The sequence below is a fragment of the Idiotropiscis lumnitzeri genome, chromosome 13, assembly GCF_059441095.1.
Source record: "Idiotropiscis lumnitzeri isolate Australia: NSW breed Sydney's pygmy pipehorse chromosome 13, RoL_Ilum_1.0, whole genome shotgun sequence".
Taxonomy (NCBI): Eukaryota; Metazoa; Chordata; class Actinopteri; order Syngnathiformes; family Syngnathidae; genus Idiotropiscis; species Idiotropiscis lumnitzeri.
Window position 1 is genome coordinate 4,116,459 of NC_142403.1, and position 25,906 is coordinate 4,142,364.

Below are 25,906 nucleotides of genomic sequence, written 5' to 3' on the forward strand. Positions count from 1 at the left end.
TCTGTTGTGTAAGTGCTGCTCGTTTCAATATTTTTTATCCTAATTGGCTTTCGTCAGTAGGCTGGGTACCCCGAACTGTCCACTAGCAGTAGCAAATTAATTAATTAGTATCATGGTAGCACTATTCACTTATACTGTATATATATTATCAGCAATCAAATCCACACTTTTCCCTCCTTCTGCAATTGTGTGGTTTAAAAAAGCAAAAATATACTTTATATTTTCAAACGGTCTGCAGTTACGATTTTCTGTTGTGTTGATTCCGCAAAGCATTGCCCCCTCACAAGTGAGTATCCAATCACAAGACATGTATGAGCTCTTACACTCACACAGAACAGACAGCCGCACAATTGTATCTGAAGGCCTCGGATGAAAAGTGCGTGCTACTGAAATCTGCCTGGCAACACAAGCTAACTGAATTCTTATTGGATTAAAACTGTCACCTAAAAATACAACACTAGGATTTAATATGACATCATTGTGAAGAATTATACATGTGTGTGCGTGTGTGTTGTATACCCACACTGTCATACGTTCTGAGGTTTGGGGTTTGAATCTCAGCTCTGACCATGCGTGGAGTTTGTGCTGGTATGGGTTTTCGTTATGTATACCATCTTTATCATCAGCAATATTAATGGGAACAAGTGCAAAAGCAAATGGATGGAATTTACCAGAGCTCGCCTGCTCATTACAGAATTAAGGCAAATATGCTGTCGCCTCCAGAAAGTGCCACAAAATCATAAGAAAATTAAACAACAATTTCACCTAAATCTAAAAGCTAACAATGAGGCAAATGTCATCAACTCGGTATTCATGAGATTCCAGAATAGGCATTTCCAAATATGAGTTAATGGTCCTCGTTCAGAAAAAGGTGAAGTGCCCTCGCCAGATGCATCCAAGATGTCTCCTCGATGAGGTATTCCTGGCACACCCCACCATGAGGAGGCTCTGGGGAAGACCTTGGACATGCTGCAGAGTAATTATCTCCCGGTTGGCCTAACAACCGCTCAGGATCCCCCTGGAAAAGCTGGCCAAAGTGGCTGAGGAGAGGAAAGTCTTCGCTTTTCTGCTTAAACTGCAGCCATCATAACGCCACCAAAGGTAAACGGGTGAATAACATCAAAAAACGTGTCCGTTCAGCTTTTCTGCAATCTTAACTCAATTTATTGAGCATTCAGTCTGCTTTCACCTTTCCTTTTACATCTTTTCCAATAATCGAGCTCAGTGTCTGCTGAACCCTTTTATTTTTTTGAACACTCCTTGCTTTGTCATGTTTTTGCACAGCTCTGGTACTTATTATGCCTTTTGTAGCCTCATAAAAGTTTCTGCAATAAAGTCACTTGGGGTTTTAAAATGCAGTTAGCACACGACTGCCTCTATGTCACTCTCTTGTTTTCCCTCCCCTCCCTCGTCTTCTTCATGGATGACACTTCCATTATCTCCTGGATAATAAGATGTACAGATTAGCCACAGAAGCAGACAGAGTGACGGGGATATGCTCCTATCAGTCTGTGTGAGCGTTAATGTGCATCATGTGTGTGTCACCAGCCTTTTACTTTTGTTTACCTGTGTGCTGATTTGTCTTTCTGCGTATGCTTGTCTGTACAGTATTTAGAGATAAATTCTGTACTAAGGTGTGTTTGGTCTGTTTGCTCTCAAAGTATACTTTCATATATTGGGTTTGTGTGCATGCGTGTGTGTGTGTGTGTGAGTGCCTATTTGCACTGAAAGGTTCTTGAGGCATATGTGTCAAGTGCCATTTGCAGATAATTACCAAAAAATCTTGACTTTAATAAGGGTAGCTCATCATATTGAAGCTGTCAGATGGAGAAACACAATCACAACGATTATGACGCGCTTATGACTTTGCTGTATACACTCATGCATTTGATATTCTCTGCTCTTTTTTTTCCTGTTGGTCTTGCATCCACCCATCCATTTTCGATACTGTTTGAGCTTATCAGGTGTGAGTGGGAGTCTATCCCAGTTGACTTTGTGCGATAGCCGGGAGAAACCCCAGAGTAATTAGTAAATAGTAATTACTTTGCATTTGTATTACTGCTAAGCATTAATATGCACATGCAAGGTTGCACTTGTACCAACATGAACACTAATTTTCTGACACTGGAGTCCGGATTGGTCTGGTAAGCATCCTCATAAACAGTTATCAGTACCATTTGTGATTTGTAATGACACACAAATAATTACCGAGGCCATTTCCTCTTTAGCAGTCAAGCACACGAAGCGAGGCATCGTAGTAAACATTTATTAGACACCATGTTGTGATACTGAATCATCACTCACTTTTGCATTCCTCTTGCATGTCAGACAAGTTGTGTTTTCTAACTTGCGCATCGTCAGTCAGTCAGTCAATCAAATAATAAACGCACATAACTGAAACAACAGCACAAACATCCACTTTAATGGAGAGTGAATGTGTGATTTGTAGTATAATAGCAAATAAATACTTTTGTTTTTAAAAATGATCATGTTTGTGAGTGACTAAACAATTATTATAATAATAATATGAAGAAGGAGAAGAAAAAGAAGAAGAAATCTGTAACCTTGCTTTAATTTGGATTAATCATAATACAGGATAAAGAGCTGCTCCAATTCATGGACACTTACTCAAAATATGAAGTAATATTGTGTATGATTCTATATCTTATACCTTGAGTAACGTAAAAAAAAAAAAAAAAGACCACCTCCAGGGTTCATCAGTGAGGTGTTTATCAAAAAAGGACGCCAACTCGCACCTTGACGCTGACAGCTTCTTGAATTGGCTGCAAGCGGTGGCGGACGTGAATGTACTTGACTGCGAGTGGCAACAGTCATCCGAGGCACAGTCGAGGGTAAAAAGATAATTTTGCTGTGCTAACGTGTGTTTAGTGACTAAAAGCTAATTGCTGCCCTGAGCACCGCTGTTAATATTACCACTGTCGAAGAACCTACTGTTTTTAACCGTGGGGAGCGTCAACATCCATGCGTGGCTGCCTCCTGACACATAACACAAAATTAGCATAGCTAAATGTCTGAAATATTACCAGTCAGGGTTTATCCACTTTTCCGCTTCAACCTAAGTAAGTGGAGATCGGCGCAGTATTTTTAATTTTTGGAGGTGAGCACATGATCGAACGTTTGATGGCAATAAATCCAAACTATTGTGCAGAATGCTTTTATACTTTCACAAGTTGAAGTGGACAAAATTAGTAATGTGCACTTGGGAGTTTGGTGGCAATCGGTCACCGTTATAGACAACAGAATTACTGCTGAGACGGAAAAAATAACAAGCCGAGCTCCAATTTTAGTGCTGATGTCATTTTTACATGCTACCCTATTCTGCCAATGTTATGGTCAATCAAGGGTCCCCTTTAGGGCTTTTAGAGCACATCTTGTTCCAAATCTTGTCTGTTTGGACCCCAATGCAGTAAGGGAGAATCTGAAAACGTTTCAATGGTATTTATTACGGTAAGCAAAAGTAACAAATGAAACTATAAAATACAAAATAGCAAAAAAAAAAAAAAAAAAAAAAAAAACAGGAGTACAAAAAGTCCTACCAAGTTAGTAGAAATACATACAAATGAATATCTAATCAAAAAGGTAAGGACAAAAATATATTAATTTTCAAAGTAGCAAAGTAAAAGAACAGAAATAAAGTGCTCTACAAGGATAAATTACAAAGCACAAACAAAAAGTGATCAATTAAGAAGCAAGTAAGTCAAGGATTATAACTCGCACAAACAAAAGTTGCTACCAGGAACAACGAGACTACGCCGTAATCAAACAGGTGCAAACCAGAATGCAAACAGCAAACGGAGAACAAAGGAATGATCCAGCAAAATGCTGGAGTGCTGTGAAGCCTTAAGATAGTAGTTGATTGCAATTGCATACAGGTGTGCATGCCCCTGCTAAACCCACAACCTGTGCCACCTACATGGCACCAGCACAGAGAAACTGACGAAAACATACACGACAATGGCTGAACATGACATGTGTACAGTATAATCACATTTTTTGTCCTTTTTTTGGGGGGGTTGTTTTTGTTTTTTTTTGCAATTTTAATAAACATTTTTTATTTCTCTATTTTTCTTCTTAGGTGTCTATCATTATGTTTGCCTTTAAATGTTGTATTTTGACCTTGAATGTTTTTTTTTCCCGCTATTAATGTGTTAAATAAAGCTGGCTTGCCTTGCATTTTGTTTTTGCAAAATATGTTGGATGAAAGACTATATTGACTGATGCCTCAATGCCAGGTGGTGTGAATATGATTGCGAAAGGGTGTTTGTTATTACGGTTCCTTACAGGATGGACTCACTGCATCGTTTAGCTGAACATGTGACGTCATAACACTGCCACCTAGTGGGTCTTTTCTGTCATTGATTAAAACATTCACGTTTCTCTGATTCACTATTGACCCTGGAATTAAAATTAAGTGAATACATTTCACGTTGATCAGTTGGCCTGTGTTGTGTTAATACAATTTAAAAAGCAAGAAAATGCCTTAAGTTCGCCCAAAAATTTTATTTATTTATTGTATTTATACTAAATACAATGCATTCCTTGCATGAAATATATAAATTCTTCTGAGATATGACTAGAAGTAAGCAGATGCAGGTATGGATCAAAATGAACATGTTCTGTTATAAATGAAACAGTAGAAATGAAGGCCAGGTTTTTCAAGATTGTATTTATTTATTGTGAAATAGTTTTCAGCTTCCCAACATATGAGCTCATTGAGATATTACACAAAGATATAGATTATTATGTTAGACTCTGTCATATTCAGAATTTTTCATTGTCAATATAGTTTTTTATAGATATAATGTGTCATTGGTAACATGGAAGGGCACATCAAAGAGTCACCAATACTACGCCACCCACCACTCCAAAGATAATTTTCCACTGCTCAAAGTCCAAGTTCAATCACTGGAATAATCTGTCCATGCATACATACACATTATACTCTATGTATATGGTAAAAAATATATATATCATTTTGAATAAATATTTTATATTTGTTGAACGTATTGTTTGACAATAGAGGTTATATAGTTTTCACAATACTGTATGTACATGTGTTTGGCTGGCATTACAAGAACAAATAAAATACATAACTGACCCCGTGTGAATTTGATTTTAGTTCAAGTCTTTGGCAGCAAAACCTTCTTATTGTAGCATGTAGGTAACACTGGATTAAACATACACATGAGTTTTTCATATTGACCAATGGCACAGGTGATCAGACACAAATTCTTCCCACAACACAAATGTAACCATACTTTGAAAGATGAGAGGCGGCAAGGCCATACTTTTTTGCAACGATACACAATCAAGCACTTAAATAAAATCACAAATGGGACAATGTCCTGGCAAGAGTTTCACATCATGTGCAAATTAATCTTATTGTCTGATTGCCACTTGTGAAAATCATCTGTGTTGCTGAGTTTAGGTATTCACAGTATATGCTGAATATTATTAACACACTTGATGTACTTGATAACACTAGATTAGCCCACAAATATTTTTCATATTTGCACAAATTATACAGAACACATGAATGATAGGAGTCACCATCAAAGAACTGTTTTGTTGCTGCCGGTTTGTGTGGTGTATTGTTTGTGTCACATTTGTTTTGTTGTTTATTTTTGGCAGAGGTCACCGTTGTAATATAATACAAATAGGGTGGACACATTTAAGGATTCCGGGCTTTTTTCTTGACCATAAGTGCGGAAAAGCATCTCACCTCTACAATACAGTCAGACATGATTATATAAATCAACTTCAGTTTCATTCATAATTTTATATTCTTTCACATTTCTCATAACCTCCTTTTCATATCAACTGTATGTCATCAGGTTATGCAAGAACAGATCAAATGCAATTCATGCAGTTGCATTATGCCTTTTCTCTCTCATATATACCCGAGTTAGTCCCAGAAGAGTTATAATTGCTACATTTGCTTATTATCATTATTATTGTTGTTATCAATATTTTTATATTAGCCAGTCGGACATTCATTGTGCCCTCTTTCGCATACGAAATACAAGAACTATAAGAAAAATAATGAGCCATTTTTGCACCAGGGAAGAGTGGGAGTGTCGGAAAGCATACAATATGCTGTTCAGCTTTTGTCAGCCAACTAAACAAACCAACTGTATGCACTGCATGCACTAACCTCTGCACATTACAATCTTCTTTGAAAAAAAAAAAAGAAGTAAACAGGTTAGTACTTTTAGAGATCTGTATATATTGGCTATAAAATGTATTTTATTCTCTTTCTTTCTTTACACCGATAAGAATACTTATATCGCAGACCGAAGCATCAGCGTTTCTTGTGAAATTCACGCACGCACACACACGCGCACACGCACAAACACACGCGCGTGCCAAATCACATGGATTTCTATTATAAAATAAGACACTGAATGCATGTAAAATATTAGCCAGGTGATGAGAAAACATTATATTTTTACTTTTTTTAAATTAGCTCAGCAAAATGCCTGGACGTTGATCTGAGTATTTACAAAACAATACCTGAAAAATAAAAATAGGAACGTAGTAAAAAATACACAATCTGTGTTTGTATCTACTTAGAATCTAATGCAATATTGCGACATATGCTCTGAATAAACGTTGACGTCTATACCTTTCAAATAGATGTCAATGGAGGGAAAAATATGACGATATATATCTTACATACTGTATAATGACTTCAAAAGGTAGATTCTGTGCTTAGTATTATGTTTGGAGAGTATTATAAAGAGGCAGCAGTAATCTTTCCGTCTACGGCACTCTACAACTTCTCCTTTCAGTCTCCAGGATGTAAAAATCCTTTTCATTGTCACGTGACCTCTTTCCATCCAGGCGACTATTGCGGTGTCCACTGGGTAGTTGATGCAGCATATCTATGGAAACCCCAGGCAACGTGTTGACTGCGACGTGGAAGAAAAATATGGGCATACTTTGCTGACTCCCAAGTTTGCTTTTGAGGTCCCGCAGCTTCAAAGTAAGCAGCACATACGCAGCGAGAGGGGACATGGACGAACATCATTTTTAGCTTTCACTGCTCCGCGTTGGTAACATTAGCTGCTAGTTTGGAGGAGACATCACTTTGCCTCAGTGGTCAGACTTTGCCTGGTCATGGGCCTTGATGAGGTCAACAAGATCTTGGTGAGAAGCTCCTTCTGCCACCTCCTTAGCGGTCTGTCCATTCTGGAGAAAACACACAATGATAAAAAAGGGGTTATTTTGAAAGTACATGCAGTGAACGTTTTAATCCTCATGGTGGCAGTATTGTGCTGTTTGAGGCACTGTCATTTGCTTCTTAGGCATTTTTGACATTTGAGATGGTTCTGTAAAGGTTCAAATTGTTTGCTTTCAAATAAAAAAATATTGTGAAAGTATATTTAATTGTATCAAATAATTTTACCTGCATCAGCATAACAGATTGGTTATGCCAGGACAATTTCAAATGAATTAATTATGCTTACATTTTAATCCATGTAGAATTAACTCAATTGACTTTAAGATACAGTCGTTTTGGTGAATGTGTTTAATGAAAGATGACAGACACTTGCACACAGAAATAAACACCGCACAATCTGATAAGATGGCTCTATCATTAAACTCTTAATTTTATACCACAATTGTATTTCATTAGGGCTTTTTCATCTTTGCAATTTCTTTGCTGATAAGCTGTGGGATGGTTACCCACAGTCTTTGTGTCCATTTTGAGTTTAAGTGACCAAATATGGTTCGCTCTCGGATTACACGCTGCCAATATTAATGATAAACTTGTCTTTATTTTGGTCAATGGTCTACAAGAGGGGTCTTCGATCCTGTTCCTCGAGGTCCGCCTGCCTGCTTTCCATCTCTCCCTGCTGGAACATACCCGATTCAAATGATCAGGATCATTATCCAGAATAGTTATCCAGCATCTGCAGACCTTGCTGGTTATCTGATCATTTGAATCAGATGTGTTGCAATAGGGAGAGATAGAAAGCAGGCAGGACAGCGGACCTCAAGGAACAGGATTGAAGACCGCTGGTGTACAATGCACAGTACAGAACAGTACGCGATCACGTGTCTTCAATATGACGGTAATGTAAATCATTTGTTCAGAAGAAGATTAACTGCCAACTAACTTTGTTTGCGCTCTCGAATGAGTGGGACCTACTGGGTTACATTTTAATATAGCTGCTGTCTAGAGGTTGTTTCAAATTTTCTTTTTTTCTCTCATATTTTACACATGACATGTGTATAAAATTATTATTGAACGAATGTCACAGAACAGTAATTAATGCGTAAATCCCTAAAAGTAATATGTGATGAGGATTATAAGGTTTGTGCTCTGCTGGATTTATCTCAGTGGGCATTTTCACGATGCAGTGCAGAGCTTGACTCTCACAAGGCAAAAATAAGAGCTACACTGTAGGCAGCCTGACTCTTATATTATCTGACAGATAATATATCATATTGTATTTCCTGTAGTGATAAATCCGATGCTGTGGTACCTTATCTGTGAGGCTGGTGTCACAGCGACCTGTCTCAAGCAGCAGGCGGGCAATGTGAGTGTGGCCATGCTCGCTGGCGCACATCAAGGCCGTGGAACCTTCATAATCCTGAGCATTTACATCTGCGCCACAACTCAGCAGCAGCTTCACCATGGCAAGGCGACCATGGCTCACGGCGAGCATCAGTGCTGTCTGACCCATCTAGATGAGGAGTGAAATTTGAATTAAACCCGAGGTGCCAGGTATTCAGGAGAGAGAAAAAAAAAGAAAGAGGACGAAAGAACAAGTCATGGTGCAGGATAGAGACGCACAAAGTGGCTGGAGGATGAACGTGACAGATACGTAAAAGTGAGGTTAATTAAATCTTAATGTGGTAGTGCAGTGTCTGAAATAGGTCATGCTGTCAATATGATCTTCTGAAAGAGGCAAACAAAAAAAAAAAAGCTAAACCGGTGGACCACTGAATTTGCTGGTCAGTTAAGTCAGATCATGTACAAATCAGAAGCAAGTGTGAATGTTAATGCTTGTTTGTTTAGATGTAATCTGTGATTGAGTGGTGAAAGTCCATGCCGTTTCCTGCCACTCGGCCCAAGTCAGCTGGGATAACCTCAAATTTGATTCTGAACAGGAATAGTGTTTGCAAATGGATGGGCATTGTTTTTCTTACACCATAAATTGGGCTGCCAGCCAATCACATGGCACATATACCTTAGATACTCTAGAAATAAAATTTTGTCTTCAATTAAGCTAGCACAGGGCAACATGCAACACACATGCACACACTGTAAAACCCAACTTAATTCCCACTTCAAAATGTTAATTCAATGCGTTTACATTTAAATATTTTGTTTGCACAACATGAGTAACTTAAGTATGACTCAAGTTTGTAATGTGTACTTTTAGTCTTAACCACACCCCTTTTCTGACTTACAAGAAAGTGTGTCTCAGTGATTGACTGGCAGGATGGGCAAGCAGACTGGAAAAAACCTCTGACCGCCATTTTAGACCGCCTGCTTAAGACTCGTATGCGTGCTTTTTGTATGGTGAGGTATTTTTGTTAATTTGAAGAAATAGGTTGTTATTGGATAGTGTGCTCGACATTCTGTTAACTGTTTGAAACTTCTAAACATGGTAAACGTCACAAGGAGCAGTGACAGTGAAGGTGGACGGTCAGTTCAAACACTCTGAAGTGCATATTAGTTTTCCGATGGAGGGCTGAAGTTGAAAATACAAAATCAAAGTCAAGGGAGAGCACAGCGCTATGGATATTCATAGTTGCTGGATGATTAGATAGATTAGATAAGATAAGATGTCCTTTATTAGTCCCACAATGGGGAAATTTGAGGTGTTACAGCAGCAAAGATATAGATCACAAGGATAGATAGATAAACTCTCCAGTTGGGCTGCAATACTATAGACTATAAAGGCATCGCACTTTCGGGTAATGCCGAGTGCTGTTGTTTTGAAGATGTTTCACCTCAGAGAATTTCTATCAATTGTCAATGTCTTGGGCTTTTCTTTCGGGATTGTTTTTATGTGTACTGTTGCACGTTTCCATAGCAACCACTTTCCAGTGGCAGCATTGATTTGAGAAAAGTCAATTAAAAAAAAACAAAAACTGTAAAAGCAGAAAGGAAGGATTGCATCTGTTTCAAAATATTGACGAGGCTCAGTCGAAGGATGATTGAGATAGCGAGCCGAGCGAGAGGCAAGAGCAGCCTCCCTGCAGTGAAGAAGAGTTGTACGCCGACACAGTTCAAGGTATTATTATTAGCTTCTAGTAAAATAATGGCTGTTATGTGTGATAGAGGGGACAACGGCAGGCTTGGTCTGAAGCACCACCATGCACCTAAACAACAGCCGTCTGCCTCAGAGGAGGACGGACGGGACTCGGTGGCCTGGTCTTCCAGGATAGGAGCGACGGTACACAATTTACATTGAAAGATACTCGGAACAGAATTTTAAGAAATAAAATAAATAGTTACTCAAATAGCGAGTAATAATCCTTTAAGGGGATGACATCTTTGCGTAAGCACGAGCCTTCAAAATGCCTGTCAAAAAGCTTAATGTAGTTTACAGTCAAAAAAGTGTGATTAATCATAATCAAATTCACGTGCCCATTTCAACCACCTCTGCCTGAAAATATCAAAACAATCGCCACTGTTTTTTGGATTTCATGGACATTTACGTTTTCCTGGCCATAGGTGCACGTTCAAGCTTAATGTCTCGACTTTGATGGCTGTAGGAGATCTGAGTCGTTTTAGAATAAGGGTTATCCTGGTCTTGAAGAAAGGAGTGGTCCCTGTTTGTTTTTTATTCAGTTAAGAATTTAGGGCTAGGATTATATCGACGCTTCAGTGCCCTAAGACACAGAACGCGCAAATGCTGCGTTCATACAGTACATTGGTTTTATTCAGTAATCTACAATAAAGAGATACAACACAAAACAATATTACACATTGCTTTAGTGCATGAAATTCTTCACCTGTCTGGAGCGTGCGTTAACATCACCAAGTCTTAGCAACTGTTGCGCAACCTCCAAATCGTCAGGACTCTCAGCAGGTGTCAACGCAGCCAGCATCACTGGAGTGTAGCCTGCTTTGTTCACATTGTCTGTTTCACAAAGTCCTGAAAAGAAACACATTTGAAAAAAAAAAATCAAATAGTGAGGGTTTGTGAGGGTGGGAGTTTCAAATGGTAGCTTAAAATGTCTCTTGCTAAACGTGTCTGTGTTGACTTGAAGCTCACCGGTATCAAGCAGCAATTTGACCACTGAGAAGTTTGAATGCGAGACACTGTAGTGAAGAGCCATATTCCCGTTGCCGTCTGTCAGATTAACAACATACGGCAGGAGAGTTGGTGTGGTCAAGCCCACTTGGCGCAGGTACAATCGGACGGTATCGGCCTGCGAAGTTTTCTGACTGGAAACTTTGAACCATTCCTGATAGAGGACCACTAAAACTTGACGCTGGGAGGAGAGAAATGTGAGGGGTTATATAGATTAAAAAACTGCTTTAGCTCCAGTATATATGCTATAAATAGTGTTTCCGAAATAGAACTTTCCATTTACAGTGAACAGCTGAATATTAACCTGCTGAGTGAATTATATTACTCCACATTATTCCTTTCAAAGAGTCTGAAGCTTGGCATCAAACTACATTTTGTTCTTTTTTTAAATTACATTTTCAAAAATGTAATTAGGGACAGGGGATGACAAGGCATCCTTTTCCTGGCAAGAGAAATATTCACCAAGTGGAAAATCCAGACACGAATGTACTTCCAAACCACGTTGTTGTTTTGTTAAAGATAAAAAATTAAACAAAACATTAGATTTGATTTTGAAGCTATGAATTTCTAAAGACAATTTATATAAAAAATATAAACTTTACAATGTTTTCAGGTATTAAAAATTCTTACCATTTCTTTATCTGGAGATGTCACCTCCTCCATGCGATCCTTTACATAGAGGCAGGCATCTATAAAGCTCTTGTCAACTTTTTCCCTGAAATGAAAGACCAGGACACACTTTTTACTATATATTATTATTCATGAACATTCAGTAACTAAACTTGAGTATCACGAATGTCTAGTAATGGAAAACAAGCTATTTGCTACATCTTCACGACACATTGTACAAAGAAGATGAATTAAGTGTGAAACGCAAACAAAGGATAAAAGCAATGGACTCACACGCACATACGTGCAGCTGCAGCCTGCCACTGTTTGCAACCGCAATGGAGTTGTGTAAACTGATTTTCGTCATGCATACTGAAGGCTGTAGCTGCCCATTTCTAAGACCATGGGGCTCTTTTACTGCGTTCAGGACTGTAGCGGCAATGTTCAATAATAACTTAATACACCAAGCCAATAAATACTAACAGAAGGGTTCAGCACTCAGAACACTAGTGGCTGCTTTTTCTTTTTAATATTGTATGTCTGTGTTGTGTGGCGTTTGAAGAAAAGTGTCTTTTACACTGTATGTACAGGTATTGTATACGTTTGTATACTTGGAAGAGTCAGAGTGGAAGAATGCAGTCAATAAATACCTCTTTGTGCATCAGTTACGTGACACCATCATGTCCATGATGGGCAACATGCTCATTGGTAATATTTGGCAAGACTTATAATATTGTTTTTGATGCCAGGATAAACAACAATTAAAGGGTTTATATAGAATTGGTTTGAAAGAACATCCACCATAAAAATGTCAGCTATGTGAGCGCTTTACATCTATCTCACCCTTCATCGTCTTCTCCCAGGAGATCCTGGCGACTGTCTGGATCCATCAGGTCTTTTCCACTCTCGTTCTGTGCAGCTACTGCGCCTTCTTCACCGTGCAGGATTTCGGCATCTTCCCCCTCCTCAGGCTTTTCTGCTGAAGTAGGCTCCTTGTGTTTTTCCTCCTCAGCCTCTGAGCTGACCCCCTCTTCTTTGACATCCATTTTTGCCTTCTCCTCTCCACTGGATTCGTCGCTCGACGAGCTCTCGTACCTGGACGGAAATATCAAAATCCTCATGGTAACCATCCATTTTATACATTTGTCGGCAACCCTCTGGTTCAAAAGCCCAAGTCCTTCAAGATGAGCTGAACTGGAACAAATCTTTTGTTATTCCACTGATAACACCAAATGTAATTGCTATCGGAAACACTCACATTGTTGAAGCCCTTGAAAATCTAGTTGGACAAATAGTGTTAAAGGTTTCAGTTACGACTGATTCTTGTAAAGTTTATAATTCGTTTGATTACATTTTGACTGATGTTTGTTTTTCTTTTTGTGTCACTCTCGAGTGTCTGCAGTCTTGTGTCTCGTTCGTAGTTTCATCTGTGTATCATCCTGTCACATCTTTTCCAATCAGCTCTTGCTCTCATTAGTTATTTAGTTTGTTCGCGTCAGTCTGATCATCATTATTTGGGGTGAATCCTAGTGAGTGTGCTTATTATCCTCATTATTATTGTTGTTTTATATATACAACTAACTTAGTAACTTAAACACAGTGTTTTGTTCTGAGACGTACTAAAGATAGCTAATATGGCACAATATTTGCAAAGTATGCAAATAATTTTTTAAGTAAATCAAACTGAGTTAACTGAGTGAAAATATTTAACCGAGTTAATTTTTTTCCCATTAATCACCTGAGTTAATGCTTTAATTTTGACAGCCCAGTTTCCCATCTGTATAGCTGCGTAGCTGCATGCATTTGCATATGCGCCTTCACTCCCAAATCTTGACAGGATAACATTTTGTCCATAATGTGTTTTGCACGATGTGCGTAACCTAAATGTACAGCCTTTGAACAAGTACACAGGCAACCACATCACAGCAACACCAAATCTGCGAATACTAATGTGAAAGCAGTCATCATATAGCATGGGCTGAGGTTAGATACACACTGAAAGCTCATCTCAGTGAAATGAAAAGATACTTGTTTAATGCAATGCTGGCCACCACATCCAAAGTATCCTTTGCAGGGAGACTGGTAAATAAAGTTCTATTTAAGGTATGTTTACATGCTCACGTGTGTACCCGTGAACAACACATAGCCTTGTTCAGTGAAAAGAGGTGATGATATACAGAATATGTGTGTGTATGCATGCGAGAGCGAGAGAGAGAGCAAATGAGAGAGAGAAAGAGGGGGCGGGGGAGGGGGGCGGAGGGAGGTTTGTGAGAGAGAGCGTATTTTTCTGGCGATGCAGCACACTGTGCAGTTTTTATGTGAATGGGATCTTTTGCATGATTTGGTATAATAGATGGATTTGTGAATTATTGTTGATTGAAAATTTACATTATTAATCATTTCTAGAGAGGCAATACAGGATGCATTCATCCACGCTGACACCAACTATGGGGCAGGTGCGGGAGCCTCAAAAGCTGCCTCGGCCACAAATGTTTTAGAAAGCCTTGACAACGGTGAAAAGAATGCCATTGCAGCAGGGAATATAGCTTAAACGTAACATTGGATACTTCATAATTGCATAATAACAGAAACATCTGGTCAAATAAAGACCACGATGATGAGATCAACCACACAAAGAGAAGGCCACACATGCACGAGTGCAACCTAATTAACCACAGACACATTGGACACTGATTAAACTGATTTTACCCTCCATTCACCCCGACAAACTTCAGGTTTTTCTTGGTTCCCTTATTCCTCTGCTTGTCAGCAACCCCATTTTTCTTCATAATAGATCTGAGACCTGGGGAGAAGGGCAAAACATGACAGAGGGGAAAGAAATTAGCAAGTTTTGTTTGTCTGTTAGTCCATCCATCCATCAGTGCTTCCTTGCATTCAAATTGAGGTCGTATTCCATGCAGCTTCCGCTGGGAAGATGCTGACTTACTAGACCTAGGGGCTCTACATATTTCAGACAAATCATCAAACAAAAGTTTACAAAGCAAAGCACTTGTATGGTTCCACACAAACAAAGTCTGGTTGAACATTTTTGACAGATGATCATAGTAAGCTGTCCATAAGCTGAAGAATTGTCACTGCGTAAAATATTTGAGTAAGGTGTGCCATGATATTCATAACCTTTGTGTGTTTCTAGCAACAGTACAAATATATCATTTCACCAAGCCTCAGTGATTCTTATACAACCTTGACAGGATCCCTGATGTACTGTATATAGCAGCAATGAAATTGATTTTCCAAGCTGACTCTTATGGCCTGTAAGCCCGGTACGGTTGTTTTAGATGTCCCTAATCTTAGTGTTGATGTAAAGGCTGTGTCATGTTTTATGCAAGACAGGAGGATGTGGCTTTGCACTCAATACCACCCCCAAAGAAGCAAATAATTCTGTGTCTCGCCAAGAACACTTGGCGTGCATCAGGATGGGTGATGTTAAAGCACAACTTGCAATCAAATGCATTGCATTTCCCCATAATTGCTGATTGACTTAACCCAGCCTCATTTGGTCAGAAGCACCGTACCGTGTTTACAAATCAAAATTAAATTGAAACTGAACTATTTTAGAACATATTTCTTTCTCATGACAAAACATTGGGGTGAATCGACAAAAAGTTTGTGTTGCCAGTGATGGTAAACAGCAAATGAAAAGGAAACAAATTTACAGTCAATTTCATATTAATGATCTTATGTACAGATAACAAACAACACACACACGCACACTGAGAAGCTTTTGTGCCCCAACACTGAACTTAAATTGAACTCAGAACATAAAATATATGTGATCGTTTGTACTTCAGCTCTCAGGCCATAAACAGAATTTTGAGACATCAAGGGACTAAAGAAAGACATCACTTTGATGTGTACACTTTCATCAATCCATTAACTAATTAATTCAATATACCATCATATTAATGTTAATAAATCGAGAAAAGGGGCTTTTGTGTACAGTATATTATCTACTGTGTGATATATTGGTTGTAGGGCATTGTATTTTGTAAGTGGATGCCAGGCAAAGATTCCCATTATAGTGCCTCACATGATATGACACATACGACACACATATGACATAGGGCTTACCTTGATCTTGTTGTTTGTTGGCAGCAGTTTTTTGGCCTGGTGAGTAAAAGGCAGAAAGAACACTAAGGGAACTGACCAACTGACTCTGAATCGTGCTCATCTTGGAGGGGCCAGGCTTCCCAGTTGGTTTCCCTGCTGTTGCTGTTTTTCCCGCAGGCTTGGCCGAAGCTCCCTTTCCTGCTTCTGTGCTTTTCCCTGCCGTCTGTTTTTGTGTGTTGGGACTCTGCTGCTGGCTGACCGCCGGTTGTGCTCCGGAGCTGCTCCCTAACTGAGCCCACTGCTCGCCCAGAAGCCCTGTTATCCGGGTAACAACTTGACCTAAAGCTGCAGGCGAAGTTGGTGACTCACTTGAGCCTCTGCGTACCTGCTGCGCTTCGTCAGAATCACGACGTGAGGCAACAGTTTCACCCGAACTCTGACGCTGAGCTGTTTCACTGGCGCCTCTTTGTAAGGTCTGTAATTCAGGTTCTTTCTTAAGCGGTTGACTCTCATCAGACAATCTTTGAGACTGAGATTGGACTTCACCTGATAGCCGACGTGTTACGTGTGTGTGGGAATCGCTGGATCCTCGTCTTAAAGGCTGTGATACACTCGATACTCGAGTGGGTGCTTTCAGCTCCTTTGAATCCCGTCGAGTTTTAGATTTAGATGAGGCTTGGATAGGTTTCGGTCGAGTTTGGACTTCCTTGGGGCTTGATGATGGGCTTTGAACATCTGTTTGAGGTTGTGATTGAGATTCTTTTTCACATGAGGACTCCATAGTGTTGTCCGCTAGTGGTGACTTAGATGGAGTTTCATGTTTCAGCTGTGGGTTAAGTTCGGCAGATGATTGAGACTCAGTCTTTGCCTGATGACCTTGAATTTCACTGGATCCCCTACGGGGACAAACAGGAACAGCTTGAATTTGAGGATGTGTTGGTTGCGGCTGATCTGCTGACGGCCTACGGCCTCTCTGAGGTCTTACTGGAACTCCTGTCTTCACAGTGGCACGCTCTGATGCTACTCCAACAGTAACAGCACTCGAAGTATCTCCAACACTCTGTGATTCCACACTGTCTGAAAGTAATATTGCTTTTGTTTCCGAGTTGTTTTGCTCAAGGCTTAGTTCTGTTTTAGCTTCTAAAAACTCTTCTGTTACAACGTGTGAACTTTTATTTTCTTCAGTCTGCTGAACAAAATCAGAACCTAAGGTTATTTCTTCAATCCCACTTCTTTCGACTGAAACAGTACTGTCTTTAATAACTTTTAACACCAACGTTTCATTGCGTCTGTGTTCTGTCGGGATTCTTTCATTTATTTTCTTGCTTTCTTCACTTTCGCTGACCCTAATCTGAACCTTATCCTTCTGATTGTCTGTATTTTCAACCTCACAACTTTGTGTTTCAGCATTTCTGATTGGATTGTTGTTTTGCAGTCTTTCGACTTCTGTATCCGTATGTTGGTCATTCATCTGTGCTACTTCTGTCTCCGTCACCCTGTCCACTGTGTCCACCCTCTCTGTTTCTGTCCCCCTATCAACACTGCTGGCCCTCGACCTCTGTGGATAGTCTGTCTCTCCCTCTGACTTTTCTGCAGTTGTCTCGGTTGTCTGATTCTTTGTGGTTGCTCTTTCAGTCACTGTTCCCGGTTCCATGCTATTGATTTCAGGCAATTGTGGGCTAACAAAAAGAACTTCTGCTGTAACTTCTGTCACTTTGTCCTTAGTGTCCACTTTGGTAGTCTCTGTTTCTTTATCGATAAATCCAGATCTTGGTATGGGGACGCACACTTCAATACAGATTCTTTCTGTATCTGTTCCTTGATCTACTGTACCCGGCGATTCTGTCTCTGTTTCCCGGTTGGCGTAGTCTACTCTTTCAGTCTCTGTCCCGGTGTCTATACTTTCTCTTCTTGGTCTGCTGTGTGTTTCCATTGGACTCACCTCTACTCTTATTCCCTCACTAAGCTGTAGTATTTTCTCATCTTTCACTTGGTTCTCCACTATTTGTTCTTTCAACAGATCATTAGTTCTTTCCAGTTCCTGACTAGCCTTAAGAAGTTTGGCCTCCAGTAGTACTAGCTTTTCATGCAAATTCTGTACACTACCCGAGTCCCCAAAATTATCCCCATTTGTTGCATTTCCATCTTCCTGCCCAGCATGTTCAAGTGGACTCCCTACAGTCTCTTTCTGTAGGTCACATTTTTCTGGCAACTGTGTTTGAATAATTGATTCTTTCTGACACAAACTCTTAACCAGTCCTTGATTTACATCCTCTTTTTCGAGCATAATACTTGCCTCTGAGCTACCCGGTTTCATTTCCGCAGTTACTGCCTTTCTTGTCAAATTCTGATTCAGTTGTGGTGTCAGAGACAAACTGAACCCTTGTCTGCTTGTTTGTGGTTGAGTTCCTATCCCAGCATCATCACATGGAGCCATTTTGGCTGCTAATCTAGCAGCCTGGGCCTTTTCTTGGGCCTGAAGCTGGCACAGTAGCTTCTCCCTCTCCAACCTTAGTGAGCAGATCTGAGCTTTAAGTTCAGGGATGGTTTTGACCTGTTCTTCAAGCTCTCTGACCCGCTTCAAAGCCACTGTGATCTGCTGATGAATCCCCACTCGTTCTTGGGGAGGACATCTTCTTTCCGTTATATCTGGTGATGCTCTAAAAACATTTTCAGTTGAGCCGTTCTCTGGTGTTCCCACAATACGGTCTGGACTACTTGAATCAGAACCTTTCCTCTGTTGTAATGTGATGGGCATACTTGATGCTCGAAGCAAGTTGGGACGAGTTTTTTCTTCAATACTCTGAGGCCCCACAACTCCTTCATCTCGAAGCCTAGCTGACACAACACTTGTGACTTGGATAGATGCCCCTCGACTTGAAGTTCCTCCTTCATTTGCTCTCAAATCAGAAATCTGTGCAACCTCTGTTAGCCGTGATTTCGGTTTTGGTCCCAAGGTGGATGTCCCAGACCACGGGCTGTCTTTAGGGCCTGGTCGGATCCCATGACCCGGGAGACTGAAATTTCTGGGTAGAGTACTGAATTTGGGAGGACCCTTGACCCGACGTTGGATGTGGACTCTTTTGATGGTATTGCCTTTTTCAATATCATCAACATATTTCAGAAAATCCAAGTCCAGGTGGAAGCCATAAGGTGTTTCTACAGAGTAGGGTAGTTGCTTTCTCTGAACACCACCTTCACTGGCCATTGTCTGAAAGCCATTGGCTGTAATGGGGAAATAGCACAGTAAATGAGTTTTCCTCCAACAAACGCTCACCACATAATAACTATCGAAATAAAGCTGAAATTGCAAACTCAAAACACATATACACTTTTTAACTGCTTGACAAAATATATTGAAATAATAATAATAAATATTGATTTATCGTTTATTGATTAAATAACCCTGATGTTGTGCTTCGATATCTAAAACCATATCCCTGACTGAAAAGCAATTATCATGCAGTGATTGCCACAAAAAATGTATCAGCATGCAAATCCAGCTCATGCTGCCTGTTTATTATCAGAAATAGATTTTGAAATGGGGACAATTAGTACATGAGAAATAAACACAACAGGCCTTTGGCCACAACAGGAAGAGGAAAGTATGTTTTGTTTTTTTTTCTTCTACGGCACATGTCGCGCCACGGAAAATAACTTTTTAAAAAATACTGTAAATGTGTGCTGCATTCTATGCAGTGTGTGTGTGCCCAACAAGATGTACAAAAGTATCTATTGCAATAAAAATAACTGGTGATCCTCACCACTTTTTTTGTCCATCATGGGATGCAGGGATCTCAGTCATCGACAATGCTTTGACGGAGCAGCCTACAGACAACAAAACACAAAAATAAATATTTGAGAAAATGATACTAAAGTAATTAATTAATAATTTCACCAAAAACAGTGGATGTTGTGAAAAGAAAAAAAAAGCTAAAACATCTGGCCTACAAATTTTCATTCGTATTCGTAATTTAAAAGAAACAATGCAGTGCAACTCAACCAACATTAATTTTTTGTGTAAACGCAGAAGATTGTTTAGCCTCTATGCATACACAGAAAATACCTGCACAGCACAGTTTACTCTAAAAAAAATGTATTTCGTCCCAGTAAACAGAGTAACAGAGAGTAAAATATTGAGCGTAACAAGCAGTACAGGGTGTACCCCACCTACTGCCCGAAAACAGCTTGGATGGGCTCCAGCACGCCAGGGACCCTCATGAGGAGAAGCGGAACAGATAATGGAGAGGTGTATTCTGCGTAAAATTCTCAGAGTAAATTCTGCACTGAATATTTTACTCTTGAATGTTACTCTGTATACTATGACCAACTATAGCCTTTTTTAGGGTAAAATGTCCATCCATTCTCTGACCCGTTTATCCTCACAAGGGTCGCTAGCGTGCTGGAGCCTATCCCAACTGTCTATTTTGGGGACGGATGACGAAAACATTTTTTTTTTAACGGATAGACTAAGCAAGAATGGAAGTGGCTTTTTGTCCGTCCCTTTATTCTCAAGAACTGCGTATATAGAATTCAAATATTTGCACTCGGAGCAGAATGAAATCCTTTAACGCTGTTGTGTGTATTAACCCTTTAACTGAGTATTTAAGAGAGAGCAAGTGAGAGAGATTCAGTGGGAAATAAAGTACGAAAGCGACACACGCGGCTGTCCGACAGAGTAATTGAGAGTCAAAATGAGCATCTTGAGTTGTATTTAATTTGAGCAATCTCTAAAGTGCTGAGCTCTTCTGTGACTTTGCCTCGCGTGACAACGAGAGTCTGAGAAAGGTTCCGGTACGCTCTGTAAGTATAGTGGCATTTGACATTGTTTGGGGAGTAAAAAGCGTCTCCTGATGTTTACATTATTGGTAATACCCCATTTAATAAGGTGGAGACCCAGGGGTATTCGTTTCAAGCGGCTAATTTATGTACAAAGCTGTTTTTATGGATAAATTTACTTATTGTGACTTTTAATCAGGTGTTTTGTAGTCTGGAAATTACGGTCATGGACCTGTCTAGCTATTATATCAGCAAATCCTCACAAGGGTCGCGAGCATGCCGGAACCTATCCCAGCTGTCTTCGAGCAGTAGGCGGGGTAAACATCAGACAATCGCCGTACATTAATGGATGTGAATAGAAAATTAGTAAGCCAATGAGCTTTAAATAATGTTTAGGAACTATGAATCCTCTACCCTTAGCCTCTCGTCATGCACGGACGTTTTGTTTTTTATTTATTCATTTAGTTATTAATTTTTTTTTTAAATTGGGGAAGACTGGTGAAATGTAAGGACGGAAGCACTTTGAAATCACACAGGACGGACGGAAACGTAGGATGATTATTTTATTAATAAGCACGGAGGGACAATGACAAAAGAGTGCCCAGGTTGCGGATGGAGGACGGACCATCAAAATTGGCTAAAGTGCCCATCTTTGCTGGAAAGCAATCAAGCGAAAATGGGCAAAACATGAATGGGTTTATGTCAAACTTTTAAATGAACTAATATAACTAACAAAGCTCAGCTACGGCATTCAACTACATCGGTATAATGTTCCATTTTCTGGCCCTTATGACCAAATATCAAATCCAAGGCTATTTTGTTAGGCGGCACATATACGTCATATAATTTGTAGAATTGTGCCGCAAGAAAAATATATCACAATGTCGTAAAAGAACATAACATGATAACTCTAGGAGCCTGTTTAATATGTTCAAGGGTTTTAAATGATTAACACGGTGCATTTTCCAAGGTAAATTATTCATGGTTAAATTACCATTATGGTTACACAACATGCGAGTGATTATGCTTTTTTTTTTTTTCAACACAAGTGCTTCATTAATTACATTCCATTATGACCCAAAGGCTTTTGTTTGTGATGCAAGCGAAGGCAGCTTTGCAAACTCCACACAGGAAGGGGTGTGACTTTGCCAGACAATCGCAAGGCAGACAAAGACGAACAACCATCCGCTCTCACACTCACACCTAGGGACAATTTAGAAAGTTCAATCAACCCACCATGCATGTTTTGGGAATGTCGGAGAAAACTCCCACAGGCTCAGGCAGAACATGCAAACTCCACACAGGTAGGCCGGCGCCAGTATCAACCCATACACCTCTGAACTGCAAGCCATCGTGCTAGCCAGTCGCCCTCCATGCCGCCTCAGGACTCGTTTTAGTGACACCATCTTTAAAAGGGTGGAATTGTTTAAAATATTTACGATATATTCAAAGACAGGCCAAATGCGCAACCAATAAGAAATGTTTGACTCTTTTGTCTTGCAATCTACGTTAATTGGTGTTTGTGTTTGTTTATACATTGTTGTAACATGCAATTGTTGTTTAGCACATAGTAATTTAAGTATAAGAGTATTGTATGCACCCTTTCTTTGAAGCTTGATAAGATCCTTGAAGCGCAAAAAAAAATTGCAACAAATGACCCTTAATTGCACTGAGTGGTCACACCTCAGGAGTACTGTTCTCATTCAGAGTGGAAAATATCCGATGCTTGTTTATGATGTAAATGTCACTTGGCATCTATGGCCAGTTGGATGTATTTTGGTAAAGCTATACCAAATATCTTGCAACAGATTTTATACATGTAATCATTGAAATATAGATATGTATTTTTTTAAAGACTTTTGTTTTTGCTTTTGGCACTACCACCTTGCCGGCTTGTATTAAACCAAGACAAAGCATGGTAGACAGCGAAACATCTTCATTCAAGGTACGTGTATACTGAGGGCCTCGGGAAATGGTGGACATTTGGATACTACACATCAAATTTTGCTGTCATTATGGAGAAACTGGATTGCCAGAAATGTTCACCAGAAATATCTGTAAAGATGAGTAATATATAATTCAAATTTTTATTTGTTAAGTTGAAATAACGTGTTGTGAAAGGTAATCATTCAAGTTGACTGCTTCCTGCATTGGCTGAAAACGAAAGCATGGCAAGTTCTGTTTGGTCTTTGCCCAATCGAGAAGAAGTGATCTGGTGCACTATTGTTGTCTTTGTTATAAATATGAATTCTGCTTTTGACAGCTGTTGCATTGAATGTAACTGCATGTGGCTGTTACCAAGGCAACCGCTCTTTAACCAGCTGCTACTTCCATGACTCTGAAAACATTTGGGTTAAAAATAACACAATTTTGGGTAAAAAATGAACCGATTGGGTCAATTTGACCCACTTTCTTGCATTGTTTTGTACAAAATATCCCAATTTTGGGGAGTTGTTTTATACTATAATACCAATTTCTTGGGGTTGTTTCTGCAGAAAACAACAAGTTGGGTCAAATTGACCTAAGAAAGTGGATCAGTCCATTTTGATCCTAAATAATGTTATCTTTAACCCAACTGTTTTTACACTGTATGCGCCAGGGAAGAAGCGCGTTGGCATTCCTGACTTCTCTGGGTGCGTAATGGAACTGCAGCAAACTGTCCTGAAGGCTTAATTAGCCAATTTGGGAGCTGAAAAATGCTGATCATAATTGGTGAAAGAGTCAGAATCTTCTCGCAATTATACTCAGTGGGCGCACAACAATCCCTGTTTAACACAACGATACTGAAGAGAGCAGAATATAGACGGAGGAAGGCACAAGAGAAAAAAAAGGTCAAAAGAGTAGTCGAATGAGAGCAAAATTGAAACGTTAAAAACAAATAGTCAATGAGAAACCTTCGGATTGTAAAAGTAGTCTTCTAATTGAAATCACCAAGCTCAATAGCTTAGCATTCGAGGTAGGGGAGCTTTCGAAGGGCAGTGGGAATGTTTAACACTAAATGACAAGCCAATAAAAGTAATGGATTTATTTACAGATTAATTTAAAGCCCACAGAGAGCCTGGTTGTGCATGATTCATGTTATGCATGATTCATGAATGACTACATTCGATGAGAAGTTTTAAATGAGCTTCTTTGCTCCCGGTTATAAACTCATTGGATATTTCACCACATCTGGACAACATAATGAGAATTCATACACGTGATATTTCGACGAGATATACATCCATCCATCCATCTTCTGTACCGCTTCTCCTCACTAGGGTCGCGGGGGGTGCTGGAGCCTATCCCAGCTATCTTCGGGCAGTAGGCGGGGGACACCCTGAACTGGTTGCCAGCCAATTGCAGGGCACACAGAAACGAACAACCATCTGTGCTCACACTCATACCTCGGGGCAATTTAGAGTGTTCAATCGGCCTACAATGCATGTTTTTGGAATGTGGGAGGAAACCGGAGTACCCGGAGGAAACCCACGCAAGCACGGGGAGAACATGCAAACTCCACACAGGACGGCCGGAGCCGGGATTGAACCCATGCCCAACGCTGTCTCTCACTGTGAGGCCATCGTGCTAACCAGTCGTCCACCGTGCCGCACCGGATATGCAGAATCTACACAATCCAATGAGAGCCAATACAAGACCTATAGTGAAACCTTCAAAGCACAGGGATACACTCCTCCCTTGGAATATCCCTGATCGTGGCTGGCATTTTTTTCTTCCAAGCTTTTGTCAGCAACAATTAAAATTTAACTTACTTTGAAATTTTGCCCGCTCAGATGAAAATGACATTTTTTGGTCCTGTTTGGGTGGTGAGGGCAATACTTCGACAACCAAAACGTGTCTGTACCAATTTGCGTTTGTCAATACATCCAATCTGGCACGGTGTATTTTTGATTGCCTTGTCATGAAACAAAGGTACATTTTGAAACGGCTCCAGATTCTGGGCGTGGCATGACCGTGTGCTGTTATTGTGTATAAAAGACTGTGTTTTATACTCTATAATTGTGAGATGATAATGGTGGCATTAAGAGTACATTGAGTCGGGTATGTACCCACTCAAGGCCTAGGTAGCCAAAGGGCAGCCTGCCACATGGGATCTGTATCTTGTTGTGTAACTTCTTAAGAAGTACATGTAGAATCTGTACCTAATGTGCTGGTAAATCAATGTCATGAAAAGAAAGATTTGCAATGCATATTAAACATAATGACAGTGTCTGTTCGTGTGCATGTATCAATAATTCCAAGTGTGTTGTTCTATAAGAGCTGTTGGATGTATGCCACATTCTGACAACACCAGTGCAGAGGGCACAGCAGCTGGCAGAGAGGCAACTGAGAAAAAAAGATGTAATGAGAATCCAGTGAATAAGCTCCTGCTGACAACAGGATGTCATTAAATGTCATCGGCATAATTATTGAGAGGCTATTTTGAAAAGTAACCTACTTAATCATTAAAAGAGCTCAGTTGTTTAATTCAATGCGGATAGAAACCGCCTCAGGCACTCATCAAACATTCTGCATTTAAACAAGTTGCATTCACCTAACCCAATCCACCTGGAAGTTGGAAAATCATTAGTTTTAATGGTCGCCTGTGTACCAGATATCGAATTAGCTTTAGACAGTGACACAGAGCAGGCTCCAAATATGACAGGCTCACAGGAAATAGGATCGTGAGTGCAGTCAACAGACAGGAGGCGGGCGGTTAGATGAGAGAAGACGTGAGGAAGTGAAAATCGAGGCAGGCTCGGGAGTGGCAGTTGTACACATTCATATCTTGTACAGGCAGAGCAGAATTGTGCCCCCCAAACCAGCAACCCCACACCCTGTTACTTTCAGCACCACCCTCTGTCTAATTAAAAAAATGATGGTTGCTCGCCTCATGCTGAGTGGAGCGGGCTTCGTACGTGATCTGTTTTTCACTCATTTGCTAACTTGTAGCTTCAATATTAGCATAATGTGATGCGACAATTATATCAGTAATTATCAAGAGTCCATCATAGGTGGATGCAATAGAAGCCTGTCATTTTTTTAAATAAAATATTTATATTATTGAATATATTAAATAAACCCCAATGTACTGCAAGTTTATTTTTTTCTTTCATCTGTGCGACAAGCCGTGACCTGGTGGTTGGGGGACCACTGAGGTAGATCAC

General features: G+C 39.9%; 1 protein-coding gene across 4 annotated transcripts in view; it reads right to left on the reverse strand.

Annotated features, from left to right (window-relative positions):
- Window positions 1-4,672: 4,672 nt before the first annotated feature.
- Window positions 4,673-25,906, reverse strand: part of kank4 (KN motif and ankyrin repeat domains 4) — a 74,283-nt gene continuing 53,049 nt past the window's right edge. For all 4 annotated transcript variants that reach the window (XM_088313287.1, XM_088313288.1, XM_088313286.1 and 1 more), the window contains exons 2-10: window positions 19,745-19,808; window positions 16,002-19,205; window positions 14,619-14,712; window positions 12,753-13,004; window positions 11,931-12,015; window positions 11,262-11,481; window positions 10,999-11,141; window positions 8,514-8,714; window positions 4,673-7,212 (exon numbers count right to left, since the gene is read on the reverse strand). In XM_088313287.1, coding sequence (XP_088169413.1) covers window positions 7,117-7,212; window positions 8,514-8,714; window positions 10,999-11,141; window positions 11,262-11,481; window positions 11,931-12,015; window positions 12,753-13,004; window positions 14,619-14,712; window positions 16,002-19,205; window positions 19,745-19,763 — 4,314 coding nt within the window. In that variant the 5' untranslated portion in view covers window positions 19,764-19,808 and the 3' untranslated portion in view covers window positions 4,673-7,116. The remainder of the gene's footprint in view (window positions 7,213-8,513; window positions 8,715-10,998; window positions 11,142-11,261; window positions 11,482-11,930; window positions 12,016-12,752; window positions 13,005-14,618; window positions 14,713-16,001; window positions 19,206-19,744; window positions 19,809-25,906) is intronic.